General features: G+C 47.1%; 1 protein-coding gene across 5 annotated transcripts in view; it reads right to left on the bottom strand.

The window, feature by feature from the left end:
- LOC135537136 (SH3 and PX domain-containing protein 2A-like) overlaps positions 1-15,000 on the bottom strand; it is a 127,112-nt gene that overhangs the window by 48,784 nt on the left and 63,328 nt on the right. For 3 of the 5 annotated variants that reach the window (XM_064963341.1, XM_064963347.1, XM_064963367.1), the window contains exons 6-7: positions 14,478-14,506; positions 200-244 (exon numbers count right to left, since the gene is read on the bottom strand). In XM_064963341.1, the coding sequence (XP_064819413.1) occupies positions 200-244; positions 14,478-14,506 (74 nt within the window). The remainder of the gene's footprint in view (positions 1-199; positions 245-14,477; positions 14,507-15,000) is intronic. The other 2 variants (XM_064963353.1, XM_064963363.1) reach the window with 1 other exon arrangement.

The raw sequence follows: 15,000 nt of genomic DNA, 5'->3' as shown, positions 1-15,000 counted from the left end.
CAGGAGGCTGCTGAAGGGAGGACAGCTCTTAATAATGTCTGAGAACGGAGTAAATGGAAGGGCATCGAACACATGGAAGCCATGTGTTTGATGTGTTTGATACCATTCCACTGATTCCGCTCCCAGCATTACCACGAGCCCCGTTCTCCCCAATCAAGCTACCACCAGCCTCCTGTGCCACGCACACAAGTAGGACTACCTGAGGCCTCTTTCCTTGGACTGTCGGTAAAGCCATACATCCACACTGTAGGCCCGAGGAAGAGGAGAAGAAAGGGAGGAAGAGAGGAAAAGGGGATGTTATTCAGTCCATGATGCTCAGCACACAAACATCTCATCAACATCATATTGTTCCTGTTATTCCCTCCTGATCACAAACAGCAGGAACTGAACAGTCTCTACAGCGCAAACCAAACATAATATCTTTGCCCTGGTAGAGAGCACTGATTCATATCAAAACACAGTGTTTTACAGAAAGTACTTCAATCCATCCTCATGTGGTTGTGATAGACTGCATATGACCATCACAGAAGACTGTTATTGAAGAAATGTCCACTGTCTTTTTTCAGCAGCACATACTGTAGCAATTGAGAGTGTAACAGTAGAATAGAATAGAAATAGCCTCGCATGATCCTGGGCTGACACATATTATCGTGGCACACCCCTCCCTTCATCCCGCTCTCTCCCTCAATCCCGTCCTGGATTGTCAGGGGGGGGGGGGGGGGCTCCCCACTACAAACACAGCTCAGGCATCACCATCTCGTCAAGAAATGAAATGTCACACGTCAGCGGGGTTTGTGTGTCAGTGTGTGTGTGTCCATTATACCAAAATCTGTGAAAACAGGGTATTGGAAAAAAGGTAGAGGAGGGGGTCAAGGCAGGGGTGTCTATTGTCATCAATGAGGTTTACATTTTCAAATTTCCTGTCCAAACTGTCCTTCTCTTCTCGGAAGCGCTGTCTGAAATCATCCTTCACCTGGGCACGCAGACAAAACTAGAGCTGTCTGGGCCGGCCATAAACACCAACCATAAGCAATATAAAGGGTTGGGAAACAACAATATCATGGAACCAGCGGCCTGCAGTGAACAACGAAAATTACCCAACCGAATGCATAGTCAGATATCATTATCGTGAAAACATTGTGGAACATTCTCCTTGAAATAATTTCAGCAGGGAATCCACCCAAGCCAAAACACCACAGGAGGTCCCTCTACCCCACCCTATGACCCTCGACCCCTACCACACCTCCACCCCATTCCCTTACACTCCCCCACTGTGAGCGAAAATCCACATCCTTTTCAGTTTTCAAATGATATAATAAAGGTCAGAGCCTTGCTCTCGCTCTGTTTCTCTCTCTCTTTCTCTCCAGAGTCACACGGAGCTGAGGAGATTGATGCTGGTCCACCCAGGGAGGCTTGTACTGTGGCCCGGGTCAGCCGGCTCAACCCCAGTTAACATACACCCCCCCAAACTAAACCCAGCTAGCGAAAGATGAGACGTTCCTTTCAACGCAGCACTCAACATATGATTGATATTAACTGGAGAGTGGAGACCCGCTGTTGCACACACACACACACACACACACACACACACACACACACGTGCACACACACACACACACACACACACGTGCACACACACACACACACACACACACACGTGCACACACACACGCACGTGCACACACACACACACACACACACGTGCACACACACACACACGTGCACACATACACACACACATACACACACACACACATGCACACACACGTGCACACACACACACACACACGCACACACAATGCTTAATTCCTTTCAGGGTTCTCTGATGATGGCCCACTAACCCGAGCAGACTCCAGTCACTGTGTTTTCTTTTTCACTCCTGCTGGTATGGTGAGGGTCATTTTCCTCCTTCCACCAAACCCACAATGTCCACATTACCCAGCAATTAAGGGACTTGTGGCAGTGACAAATAGCTTTTCTAAGGTCAATAATTTCCAGGTTTTGTTTGGAACGACTTATTAGCCATCTGTCCCGTAATTTCATCGATTTAGTAGACTATGTTTGGAAAAGCTAGTTGCTGTCTGGCTGTCTCTCTCTCTCTCTCTCCACTCCCTCCTTCTCTCTGTCTCTCTCTCCCCCCTCCCTCTCTCTCTCTCTCTCTCCACTCCCTCCTTCTCTCTGTCTCTCTCTCCCCCCTCCTTCTCTCTCTCTCTCTCTCCACTCCCTCCTTCTCTCTGTCTCTCTCTCTCTCTCTCCACTCCCTCCTTCTCTCTGTCTCTCTCTCCCCCCTCCTTCTCTCTCTCCCCCTCCATCTATCTCTCTCTCTCCACTCCCTCCTTCTCTCTGTCTCTCTCTCCCCCTCCTTCTCTCTGTCTCTCTCTACCCCCTCCTCTCTCTCTCTCTCTCTCCACCCCCTCCTTCTCTCTGTCTCTCTCCCCCCCTCCTTCTCTCTGTCTCTCCCCCCCTCTTTTTCTCTGTCTCTCTCCCCCACCTCCTTCTCTCTGTCTCTCTCTCCCCATCCTTCTCTTTGTCTCTCTCTCCCCCTCCTTCTCTCTGTCTCTCTCTCCGCCCTCCGTTCTCTCTGTCTCTCTCTCCCCCATCCTTCTCTCTGTCTCCCCCTCCTTCTATATGTCTCTCCCTTCCCCCATCCTTCTCTCTGTCTCTCTCCCCCCTCCTTCTCTCTGTCTCTCTCTCCCCCCCCCTCATCTCTGTCTCTCTCCCCCTCCTCTTGTCTCTCTCTCCCCCTCCTTCTCTCTCTCTCTCTCTCTCTCTCCCACCTCCTTCTCTCTGTCTCTCTCTCACCCTCCTTCTCTCTATCTCTCTCCCCCTCCTTCTCTCTGTCTCTCTCTCCCCATCCTTCTCTCTCTGTCTCTCTCTCCCCACTCCTTCTCTCTGTCTCTCTCTCCCCCTCATTCTCTCTGTCTCTATCTCCCCTCTCCTCTCTGTCTCTCTCTCCCCCCTCCTTCTCTCTGTCTCTCTCTCCCCCCTCCTTCTCTCTGTCTCTCTCTCCCCCATCATTCTCTCTGTCTCTATCTCCCCTCTCCTTCTCTCTGTCTCTCTCTCCCCCTCCTTCTCTCTGTCTCTCTCTCCCCCTCCTTCTCTCTGTCTCTCTCTCCCCCTCCTTCTCTCTCTCTCTCTCCCCCATCCTTCTCTCTGTCTCTCTCTCCCCCCCTCATCTGTCTCTCTCCCCCCTCCTTCTCTCTGTCTCTCTCTCCCCCTCCTCTCTCTCTCTCTCTCTCCCCCCTCCTTCTCTCTGTCTCTCTCTCACCCTCCTTCTCTCTGTCTCTCTCTCTCCCCCTCCTTCTCTCTGTCTCTCTCTCCTCATCCTTCTCTCTGTCTCTCTCTCCCCCTCCTTCTCTCTGTCTCTCTCTCCCCCTCATTCTCTCTGTCTCTCTCCACCCTCCTTCTCTCTGTCTCTCTCTCCCCCTCCTTCTCTCTCTCTCTCTCCGCCCTCCGTTCTCTCTGTCTCTCTCCCCCATCCTTCTCTCTGTCTCCCCCTCCTTCTATATGTCTCTCCCTTCCCCCATCCTTCTCTCTGTCTCTCTCTCCCCCTCCTTCTCTCTGTCTCTCTCTCCCCCTCCTTCTCTCTGTCTCTCTCTCCCCCTCCTTCTCTCTGTCTCTCTCTCCCCCTCCTTCTCCCTGTCTCTCTCTCCCCCTCATTCTCTCTGTCTCTCTCCACCCTCCTTCTCTCTGTCTCTCTCCCCTCCTTCTCTCTCTCTCTCCCCCTCCTCTCTCTCTCTCTCTCTCCGCCCTCCGTTCTCTCTGTCTCTCTCTCCCCCATCCTTCTCTCTGTCTCCCCCCTCCTTCTATATGTCTCTCCCTTCCCCCATCCTTCTCTCTGTCTCTCTCTCCCCCTCCTTCTCTCTGTCTCTCTCTCCCCTTCCTTCTCTCTGTCGCTCTCTCCCCCTCCTCTCTGTCTCTCTCTCTCTCTCTCCTCCTTCTCTCTCTCTGTCTCTCTCTCTCTCCCTTCCTTCTCTCTGTCTCTCTCTCCTCATCCTTCTCTCTGTCTCTCTCTCCCCCTCCTTTTCTCTGTCTCTCTCTCCCCCCTTCTTCTCTCTGTCTCTCTCTCCCCATCCTTCTCTCTGTCTCTCTCTCCCCCTCCTTCTCTCTGTCTCTCTCTCTCCGCCCTCCGTTCTCTCTGTCTCTCTCTCCCCCATCCTTCTCTCTGTCTCCCCCTCCTTCTATATGTCTCTCCCTTCCCCCATCCTTCTCTCTGTCTCTCTCTCCCCCCTCCTTCTCTCTGTCTCTCTCTCCCCCTCCTTCTCTCTGTCTCTCTCTCCCCCTCCTTCTCTCTGTCTCTCTCCCCCTCCTTCTCTCTGTCTCTCTCTCCCCATCCTTCTCTCTGTCTCTCTCTCCCCCCTCCTCTCTGTCTCTCTCTCCTCATCCTTCTCTCTGTCTCTCTCTCCCCCTCCTTCTCTCTATCTCTCTCTCCCCCTCATTCTCTCTGTCTCTCTCCCCCCTCCTTCTCTCTGTCTCTCTCTCTCCCCCTCCTTCTCTGTCTCTCTCTCCCCCTCATTCTCTCTGTCTCTCTCCCCCCTCCTTCTCTCTGTCTCTCTCCCCCCTCCTTCTCTCTGTCTCTCTCTCCCCCTCATTCTCTCTGTCTCTCTCTCTCCCCCTCCTTCTCTCTGTCGTCTCTCTCTCTCTCTCCCCCTCCTTCTCTCTGTCTCTCTCCCCCCTCCTTCTCTCTCTCTCTCTCTCCCCCATCCTTCTCTCTGTCTCTCTCTCCCCCATCCTTCTCTCTGTCTCTCTCTCCCCTCTCCTTTTCTCTGTCTTTCTCTCCCCCTCCTTCTCTCTGTCTCTCTCTCCCCATCCTTCTCTCTGTCTCTCTTTCCCCCCTCCTTCTCTCTGTCTCTCTCTCCCCCTCCTTCTCTCTGTCTCTCTCTCCCCCTCCTTCTCTCTGTCTCTCTCTCCCCATCCTTCTCTCTCTCTCTCTCTCCCCCATCCTTCTCTCTGTCTCTCTCTCCCCTCATCTCTGTCTCTCTCCCCTCCTTCTCTCTGTCTCTCTCTCCCCATCCTTCTCTCTGTCTCTCTCTCCCCCTTCTTCTCTCTGTCTCTCTCTCCCCCTCCTTCTCTCTGTCTCTCTCTCTCCCCTCATTCTCTCTGTCTCTCCCCCCCTCCTTCTCTCTGTCTCTCTCTCCCCCCATCTCTGTCTCTCTCCCCCCCCTCCTTCTCTCTGTCTCTCTCTCCCCCTCCTTCTCTCTCTCTCTCTCTCCCCCTCCTCTCTGTCTCTGTCTCTCTCTCACCCTCCTTCTTTCTGTCTCTCTCTCCCCCTCCTTCTCTCTGTCTCTCTCTCCCCCTCATTCTCTCTGTCTCTCTCCCCCCTCCTTCTCTCTGTCTCTCTCTCCCCCCCCTCATCTCTGTCTCTCTCCCCCTCCTCTTTGTCTCTCTCCCCCCTCCTTCTCTCTCTCTCTCTCTCCCCCCTCCTTCTCTCTGTCTCTCTCACCCTCCTTCTCTCTATCTCTCTCCCCCCCTTCTTCTCTGTCTCTCTCTCCCCATCCTTCTCTCTCTCTCTCTCTCTCCCCACTCCTTCTCTCTGTCTCTCTCTCTCCCCCTCATTCTCTCTGTCTCTATCTCCCCTCTCCTTCTCTCTGTCTCTCTCTCCCCCCTCCTTCTCTCTGTCTCTCTCTCCCCCCTCCTTCTCTCTGTCTCTCTCTCCCCCATCATTCTCTCTGTCTCTATCTCCCCTCTCCTTCTCTCTGTCTCTCTGTCTCTCCCCTCCTTCTCTCTGTCTCTCTCTCCCCCTCCTTCTCTCTGTCTCTCTCTCCCCCCCTCTCTCTCTCTCTCTCTCTCCCCCATCCTTCTCTCTGTCTCTCTCTCCCCCTCATCTGTCTCTCTCCTCCTCTCCTTCCTCTCTGTCTCTCTCTCCCCCTCCTTCTCTCTCTCTCTCTCTCCCCCCTCCTTCTCTCTGTCTCTCTCTCACCCTCCTTCTCTCTGTCTCTCTCTCCCCCTCCTTCTCTCTGTCTCTCTCTCCCCATCCTTCTCTCTCTCTCTCTCTCTCCCCCCTCCTTCTCTCTGTCTCTCTCTCCCCCTCATTCTCTCTGTCTCTATCTCCCCTCTCCTTCTCTCTGTCTCTCTCTCCCCCTCCTTCTCTCTGTCTCTCTCTCCCCCTCCTTCTCTCTGTCTCTCTCTCCCCCCTCCTTCTCTCTGTCTCTCTCTCTCTTTCATCCATCCCCCTGTAATCACTCATCCCTCCACCAACAATCACTCTATAGTAGAAGCTTTCAAGCAGAGAAGAGAAAATGTGAAATATGTTTTGACTGAAAAACATTGAGACAGCTTGTCTGGTCGAAGTTCAGTTGCATTTGTATTTATTATGGATCCCCCAATAGCTGCAAGGGTTGCAGCTACTCTTCCTGGTGTCCAGCAAAGTTAGGACAGTCATAGACCATTTTAAAAACATTACAATACATTTCGCAACAGATGTCACAACACATTAAGTGTTGGAATCTGTCTGGATGATTTTGTTGCCAAAATAACAAGTCCCATTTCCAAGATGCCTTCATAACATAAAATCATGTGAGTCAAACCAAAGAGAGACTCTAGCATGCTGTGCCTAGTGACGGTACCTCACAGAGCTAGCTGTCAGCACACATCAGGATGTGTCCGGAAAGAAGTGACAACCACCTGTCAACCAATGCCAAGACTAGAAAAACAGCTAGAAACAACACGTACTGGCTAACCAATATGGAGACGACAGCAGTTAACAGTGAAGACACAGTATCCAACTGTGAGACAACCATTCACAATGACAAACAAGGATAACAGACAAGACAGCCATTGCTAATGACAAGACTACGGCTAGAAGCAGCAAATAACTACGAACCATTATTGTGTCGACACCCAAATGTGAACCAACCACTCACATTGATCACAATGACAATCGCAATCCGAGAGTGATGCTAACCATTAGCAATGACAAACACTGGCGGTGGTGATGACAAAATACTGGTGTGGAACGGCCATTAGTGGTGACAAAATAGTCGCTAACCCACCCAGCTGGGAGTCATAGAATGTGGGTGGACAAAGAGAGGGGTCAGGCCAAATAGCTCAAGCTACATCTGTTTAGCAGTCTGGTCTGTTTCCTCTCTCTCTCTCTCTCTCTCTCCCTCTCTCTGTCTCTCTCTGTCTCTCTCTCTCTGTCTCTCTCTCTTTCTCTGTCTCTCTCTCTCTCTCTCTCTCTCTCTCTCTCTCTCCTCTCTCTCTCTCTTCAATTTGCTTTATTGGCATGATGTAGCAATGTACATATAACCAAGGGTCAAAATAACCATACATTGAACAATAACATTAAGCATACAGTAGAGTACATGTGCAGGTTGATTGGTCTGTCAGACACTGTCCCTCAACTTATGGCAGGCAGCAATGTAGTGCGCTGCCAACCCACAGCTCTCTGCGTCCTCCCCCAACAGGACGGGTAGCTTACTCTCATCAGAGAGGTCTTTGAAACCTTGAATAAGGGTTTCAAATTTGGGGAAATGACACTCACAAAGCATTTTGCTTTGTGTTTGTGTTTGTGTCTCACAATAAGCAATATAGTTTTGTTTTGACTGTGTTGTAATTTGGTTTATCCTGATTGATTGGATGTTCTGGTCCTGAGGTTTCCGTGTGTTAGTAGAACAAGTATGTGAACTCAGCGCCAGGACCAGCTGGATGAGGGGACTCTTTTCTTTGCTCAGCTCTTGGCATTGCATTGCATTGCATTTGCTTTTTAATGGAGTAGAAAGCCCTGCGTGCTTTCTCTCTCAGCTCATTCACTGCCTCATTAAGGTGTCCAGTTGAGCTTATTTTTAAACCTAAGTAATTGTAGTGTGTACAGTACTCTATATATTGTGTACCAATTGAGAACTTTGGTCTAGTTCCCTGAGATCTGAATCTTCTCTGGAAAATCATTATTTTAGTATTTTTGGGTTTTACTGCCAGGGTCCAGGTCTGGCAGTACTACTCTAGCAGGTCCAGGCTCTGCTGTAGGCCATGTGCTGTGGGTGACAGCAGGCATAGGTCATCTGCAAAGACATTTAACTTCTGAATTGTGGAGACTAACACCAGGGGCTGAGTTTTTTTCTAGAATAGTGGCCAATTCGTTAATGTAAATATTGAAGAGTGCAGGGCTCAGATTGTAACCCTGGCGAAGGCCCCGCACCTGGTTAAAGAATTCTGTTATTTTCTTGCCAATTTTAATGCTGCACTTATTGCCAGTATACTTTGATGTAATTATGTCATATGTTTTACCCCATAAACCACTTTCAATAACTTTGTAGACCAGTCCTGTATGCCAAATAGAATCAAATGCTTTTTGGAAGTCAAAAAGCAAGCGTATATTTTGGTATTATTTTGGTGGACATGTTTATCTATCAGGGTGTGTAGGGTGTAAATATGATCAGTTGTGCGATATTTTGGTTTAAATCCAATTTGGCTTTTACTCAAGACATTGTGCTTTATAAAAGTTTAGAACTTTTATAACATTCATAATACCACAGAAAACCTTTCCCAGGTTACTGTTCAAACAAATGCCTCTGTAATTGTTAGGGTCAAATTTGTCTCCGTTCTTAAAGATTGGGGTTATGAGTCCTTGATTCCAGATGTCAGGGAAATAACCTACACTCAGGATCAAATGAAACAGTTTTAATATAGCCAATTGAAATTTTGCATTAGTGAGTTTGAGCATCTCATTTAGGATGCCATCAGATCCGCATGCCTTTTAAATTTGAGAGCCTGAAGTTTATCATAGAGCTCCTGGTCAGTAATTGGGGAGTCCAGTGGATTTTGATTGTAATTTATAGCTTTTTGTAATCCATTCAACTTCTCACGAATTTGGCATTGTTTTGCGTTTGTGTCAATTTGAACGGTGTTTTAGAGTGTTTTTTAACGGGTTGTCCATATGTCACCATTTTGTATCACTAATTCCTCTTGTTAAGATTTTTTTAGTTTTTTCCAATTTTGCCAGAAGTTGTGTGTCTTTATGGACTCCTCAATTAGTGTCAGCTGCTTGCTGTTGTACTGTGCTTGTTTGGTTCTGAGTGTACGTTTATAGAGTTTTAAAGTCTGACAGTAATGAAGGCGTAATTCACCATTATTTGGGTCTCTGTGCTTTTGGTTGGATAGAGTTCTAAGTTTTTTCCTTATAATTTTACAATCTGCATCAAACCAGTTGTCATCTGTGGTCATTTTTGTTTTGTTTTTTTGTCAATTTCAATTGTGCTTCTTTTGCCGTTTGCCTGAATATACAGTTGATGTCTCCACCCTCTTTCTCATTCTATTTAGACTGGGACTGTGTTTGGTTCTCTCTCTCCATTTCTCACTCTCTCGCCATCCCTCCCCTCTCTCTCTCTCCTTCTGTTTTGAGTCACGTCACTCAGTCACAGTGGGATCTGGCTGCTAAAACATTTATCTTTCTCATTTCTCTTTGGGAGAGACCCCGACACGAGAGCTAAGCAAACGCAGCTACACTCTCCAAGCCAACCTCTACAATAGAGAGCAAATATCTCTTAATGTTGGGCATTTTTGGACTGTCTGCTTGTATTGTCACTGCACTGGCTTATGACTGCACTCACTACAGCCAATGTTGGGTGAAAGAGCTATAGGTTTTCTTACTTTAATTTTATATATTTCTTTTGTACTTTTTACACCCTTTTTCCGTGATATCCAATTGGTAGTTACAGTGTTGTCCAATCGCTGTAACTCCCATACAGACTCGGGAGAGGTGAAGTTCGAGAGCCACTGTGCAACTGGCGACCGAAGTCAACGTGGAGTCGCTCGACCGCCACAAAGAGTCGCTAGAGTGCAATGGGACAAGGACATCCCGACCGGCCAATTGTGACACTTCGCCAATTGTGCGCCGCCTCATGGGTCACAGACCGGGAGACGAACCCTGGGATCAAATCCGGGGTCCGTAGTGATGCCTCAAGCACCGCGATGCAGTGCCTTAGAGCACTGCGCCACTCGGGGTCCCTAGCTATGGGTTTTCTATAAGCACATTATTCAGCTGTATCTTGACAGACAGACAAAGGATGATAATAGCAAAGGATGATACGATGACATTTAAAGAGCTGTGTGAGGAGGTTCAATGCAGAGAATGACATGGTCCTAGTGAGGCAGGAAGAAGGACTACCTTTGTTGTTTCTTGGGTGGATGAGCTGTCATAACCATGTGGTGTTGTCTTCTTCCTTGTGTTACGCCCCCCTCTCCCCAGCCCGGCAGTCCCCACGTAAACCCTATTAGGCAATTCTACATCACGCTGGAATCTGATGCGGGATGCCACGTAAACACTAGACCAGGGACTGAATTCAGACTGACATTCTCTTTCAACCCCTGGCCTCCACATTCACTCTGGTTGGCATCCCAAATGGCACACTATTCTCCATAGCGAACCACTTTTGACCAGTGCCCTACGAGTCCTGCTTAAAAGTAGTGCACTATAAAGGGAATAGGATGGCATTAGGGAAGCTGCCTCTGTTCACTACATCTGGCCTTCACATGCAAGGCAGAAACTCTCTAGGACTGACGGGGAGGGGAGGGGGACCCCCTCCCATCCACTTCTGACCTTTATTTTCCTCACAGCCTTTATTACCTCGGAGGTCTTCATCTGGACTGGGGAGGTTTCGGGTTTTAATATGAGGATTAAACCCCCACTATGTAGATTAAGCTGATAAGTGAAGAAAGTAAATGTCAAATTGGTATAAAGGGACGAATGTTGTGTAAAAGCTGAATGAAACATCCAAAGTTAATAGAGGAATCAGTATTAACTTGGAAAAGGTCACAATCAGTTAGTGGTGTAGCCTATGTGCTGTAACTAACTCCATGCAATTTTGTGGCTTTGCAGACATGGAGCCATGCAGACCATACTGTAAACAGAGTCTATGGGAAGGCTAACACTATGTCATCTCTAGACTTATACTGCAGCTAAAAACCCAAATGAAACGCACCACAAACTACAGTAGCGTGCTACTATAACCATGTCCCTCATGTTAACTACTGGTTGTAATATACAGCTAAGAGAGTCACTCCCTCCTATGTTGATTCCTGCTGAGGAACGAACGACAGTGATGGGGTCTAAAGGTCAGGGAACCTATATGCTGTGTTCTTATGTAGAGGGTTTCGAGTTCACATCCTGGGTCGGGAAGATATGGCGAGACTATCTTTCATATGCAAAGAGGTACCATTATTGGTCGATATCCATTGGACATGTAGCAGCACCGGCCTATCATGGGATTCCTGAAGCCCCAGCCTCTCTTCACACATAATGGGCAAGCTAGGACCTTTCCTGCCCACTGGACCTGACCAGAAATAAACATTACCCTGAGGCTATAACTAGGTCACAGAGTTTCCCTTGTCAGGTCATGACACACACACACACACACACACACACACACACACACATTATTCTTTAGTTGTATTGTTTTGTATTTCCCATTTGTGTGACTGTTCTTGTCTATCAGTGTATCCGTGTTATTGTCGTGTTTGATGTTTTTGTGTGGATGCCAGGAAGAATAGCTGCTGCTTCGGCAAAAGCAAATGGGGATCCCAATATGCAACAACCTGTCAGATGGGTGAACTACTGAACTTATTGTCTGTCCATCCAGACAAAACATCATCTTGACAGACAGATGGACTAAAGTAACCACTTAATCACAAAGGGATCATTGGATCTGATGCCAACCAGCTAAGATCTCAAACCATTAATCTTACTGTCATTGCAGATACACCAAACCACCTGTTCCTCAGCCGAAACAAAAGTACCGAATTCATAAAACATCTGTAGGATGAGTGCTGATCTGGGATCAGGTCCTCGCTGTCCATGTAATCTCATTCAGTATGGCTAAACTGATCCTAGATCAGCACTTAGGAAGTGGATGAGGAATAGGCACCAATGTCTTATATCTCATGTAAAGCAGTCAGTTTCTAAGGAAATGAAATGAGGGTTCTGGTAAAGGAAAAAGAAGGATTTAATCGAATAGATGTGATCTCATTCGGGGAATTGGCGAACCAGATAGTTTAAGGAAGTTCGTTGGGTTCGTGTTCTATGCTCCAAACAACATGTCGGTTACATTTAGCAAATGATGATTGACTTTGATTAACTGCTATTAGTCATTCTGATTAAACTCAGTGTTCTTGAAGCATGTTGGAACTGATTTTAAAAACAGATGGGAAACAAAGTAAGACCAAAGTTAGAAGGAAAACAAGTTGAAGGTAAATCATTACAGTATAATATTACTGCAAAGCACCCTGATTTCACCATGCAATATGACAAACTATCTGAAAATCATATTGGCTTGTAGATATGGGCAGTCAGCCACTACTAAACTATCAAAAAGTTGCCTTTTAGGCTTCAGAACGGACAGAAATGTCATTGATCATTAACCACAAAGCATTTCCTGCTCTTTTCTATTTAAAAATTCATGCAAAAGTCTGACGTGTGCTTCTGCCTTCACTCTCCAAACCTCTGTGTGTGGGAAAGAGAGATATTAAAAGGGATAGTTCACCTAAATGACAAAAATCTACTTATTGGTCTTACCCTGAAAGCAGTCCATGGACAAGAACAAAGCGCAATCCATGCTTTTGTTTTGTTTATTTAGCCACTGTCACCAACCGCTTAATTAGTTAGCTAGCATTTTCTAAACCATTAGAAGTCCAATATTAGCACGGATACGGCTGAACTATCCCTTTAAGAAGCACATATTTGTTGAGCTATCCCTTTAAGAAGCACATATTTGTTGAGCTATCCCTTTAAGAAGCACATATTTGTTGAGCTATCCCTTTAAGAAGCACATATTGGTTGAGCTATCCCTTTAAGAAGCACATATTGGTTGAGCTATCCCTTTAAGAATCACATATTGGTTGAGCTATCCCTTTAAGATGTACATATTTGTTGAGCTATCCCTTTAAGAAGCACATATTGGTTGAGCTATCCCTTTAAGATGTACATATTTGTTGAGCTATCCCTTTAAGAAGCACATATTGGTTGAGCTATCCCTTTAAGATGTACATATTGGTTGAGCTATCCCTTTAAGATGTACATATTGGTTGAGCTATCCCTTTAAGATGCACATAGCACGGATAAGATGGCGCTAATGGACACAATCACCCAAAGTTTCTAGCTCCTAGCTAACTTCGCAATAAGCATTTCACTACCCCTGCGATAACATCTGCAAATCTGTGTACGCAACCATTAAACTTTGATTTGATAATGGTGACTCACGCACGTGCATCTTATGCTATGGCTAAGCAACTATTTCTATAACATCCCCATGCTAACACGTTAAGATGGCTAATGTCTACCTCAAAACCTTTTTAAGTATGAACGTGTGGATAAACAGCTTAGTCACAGTATATATCTGACCCACTGAACAAGCTCATATTCCATAGGTCAGTCATACTGAATAGCCTAGTATACAGTAAGAGGAAGTCACATGCTCTACCACACACATACACCCATCCAGCCGAGTCACAGATTTGTCCTGCCAACTCATTGACCATGGGAGTTGGCAAGACAGCACAAACAGATCTGGAACCAGGCTAACCCACCCACTTTCCAATACAGTAGTGATACAGTATACACAATGGTGTCTCCCTCTAGGATCTTAGGATCTGCCCCAGCATCCTTCACACTCTTCATTCATTTAATGCATATGTCATACAAAGCTATCTCTATGCCTTAAAACCAAAGCCCACAGCCAAGACATATTTGAACGGCTTTGACCATGGCTGTGCCCTAAACGGCTCCCTATTCCCTTTATAGTGCACTACCTTTGGCCATGGCTGTGCCCTAAACGGCTCCCTATTCCCTTTATAGTGCACTACCTTTGACCATGGCTGTGCACTACCTTTGACCATGGCTGTGCCCTAAACGGCTCCCTATCCCCTTTATAGTGCACTACCTTTGACCATGGCTGTGCCCTAAACGACTCCCCATTCCCTTTATAGTGCACTACCTTTGACCATAGGGCTCGGGACAAAAGTAACGCACTATAATGAGAATAAGATGCCGTTTAGGATGTAATCTGTCTCTCCCCGCTACAGGAAATAATTCATCCTGGCAGACAGAACAGGAACATCAACGGCTGTCCTTCCTGAGACATCCCCAGGAGTTTCAATACTTTATCGACCCCACCCAGGGTTCAAGGCAAGGCGAGGCTATACAGAGGGTTTGTTCAGTTGGAACGCATCCCAAAAACACTGGTCAACAGTCAGTCACTGTTCTGTTCCGTTAGCCGACAAGTAAACACAACCCACATTGACAGATAGACATGAAAGCGACAGATAAAGGGAAAGATAGATCACGCTGTGTGACAAGTACCATTCACCAGGATGACAGATCATTCAGTGCTACAGGATGAGAAGAAGTGGGGTAAGGTTTCCCTCCATCTACTTAAGTCAATCAATTACCCTGTAGAGGATAGTCTGCTGACAGAATTACAATGTCTTACAACATACATACTGTAGAAAACATAAAGACACTTCAATAGGGCGGTGGAAAGACTTACCTGATTTGCGCTTGGATGATCCATAGTCCCTAAAAAAGAAGCAACAACAGAGGGACATGATGAGAGTCAAGTAAAGGACAGCAGCACAGAGGAGACACACATAGGGTGTCTGTCACTCCTTGACCTCATTAACATACACACACACAGCTCAGCCCGCACGCAGAGACGGAGAGAGGCGTGTGTGTGTGTGTGTGTGTGAAAGGAGTGAGTGAGCGAGTATGAGAGTATGTATGTGAAAGAGAGACAGAGAGAGAGAGAGAGAGAGAGAGAGAGAGAGAGAGAGAGAGAGAGAGAGAGAGAGAGAGAGAGAGAGAGAGAGAGAGAGAGAGAGAGAGAGAACGGGAGAGGGAGAGGAATGAGTAGGGCCAACTGACAACCTGGTCATGTGACGTTTGAAACGGCACCACCATCCTCCCTCCCTCCTCCTCTTCAACCCCCCTTTTCTTGTCTTTTCCATCAGAGAGACAGAGAGGGAGGATCTTTTTAAGTCTTCTTAATGGATTATTATTGGTTTATGTTGCCA

The sequence above is a fragment of the Oncorhynchus masou genome, chromosome 5 (assembly GCF_036934945.1).
Source record: "Oncorhynchus masou masou isolate Uvic2021 chromosome 5, UVic_Omas_1.1, whole genome shotgun sequence".
Taxonomy (NCBI): Eukaryota; Metazoa; Chordata; class Actinopteri; order Salmoniformes; family Salmonidae; genus Oncorhynchus; species Oncorhynchus masou.
The sequence above is the reverse complement of the archived record's forward strand: the minus strand, read 5'-3'. Positions and strand labels throughout refer to the sequence as shown.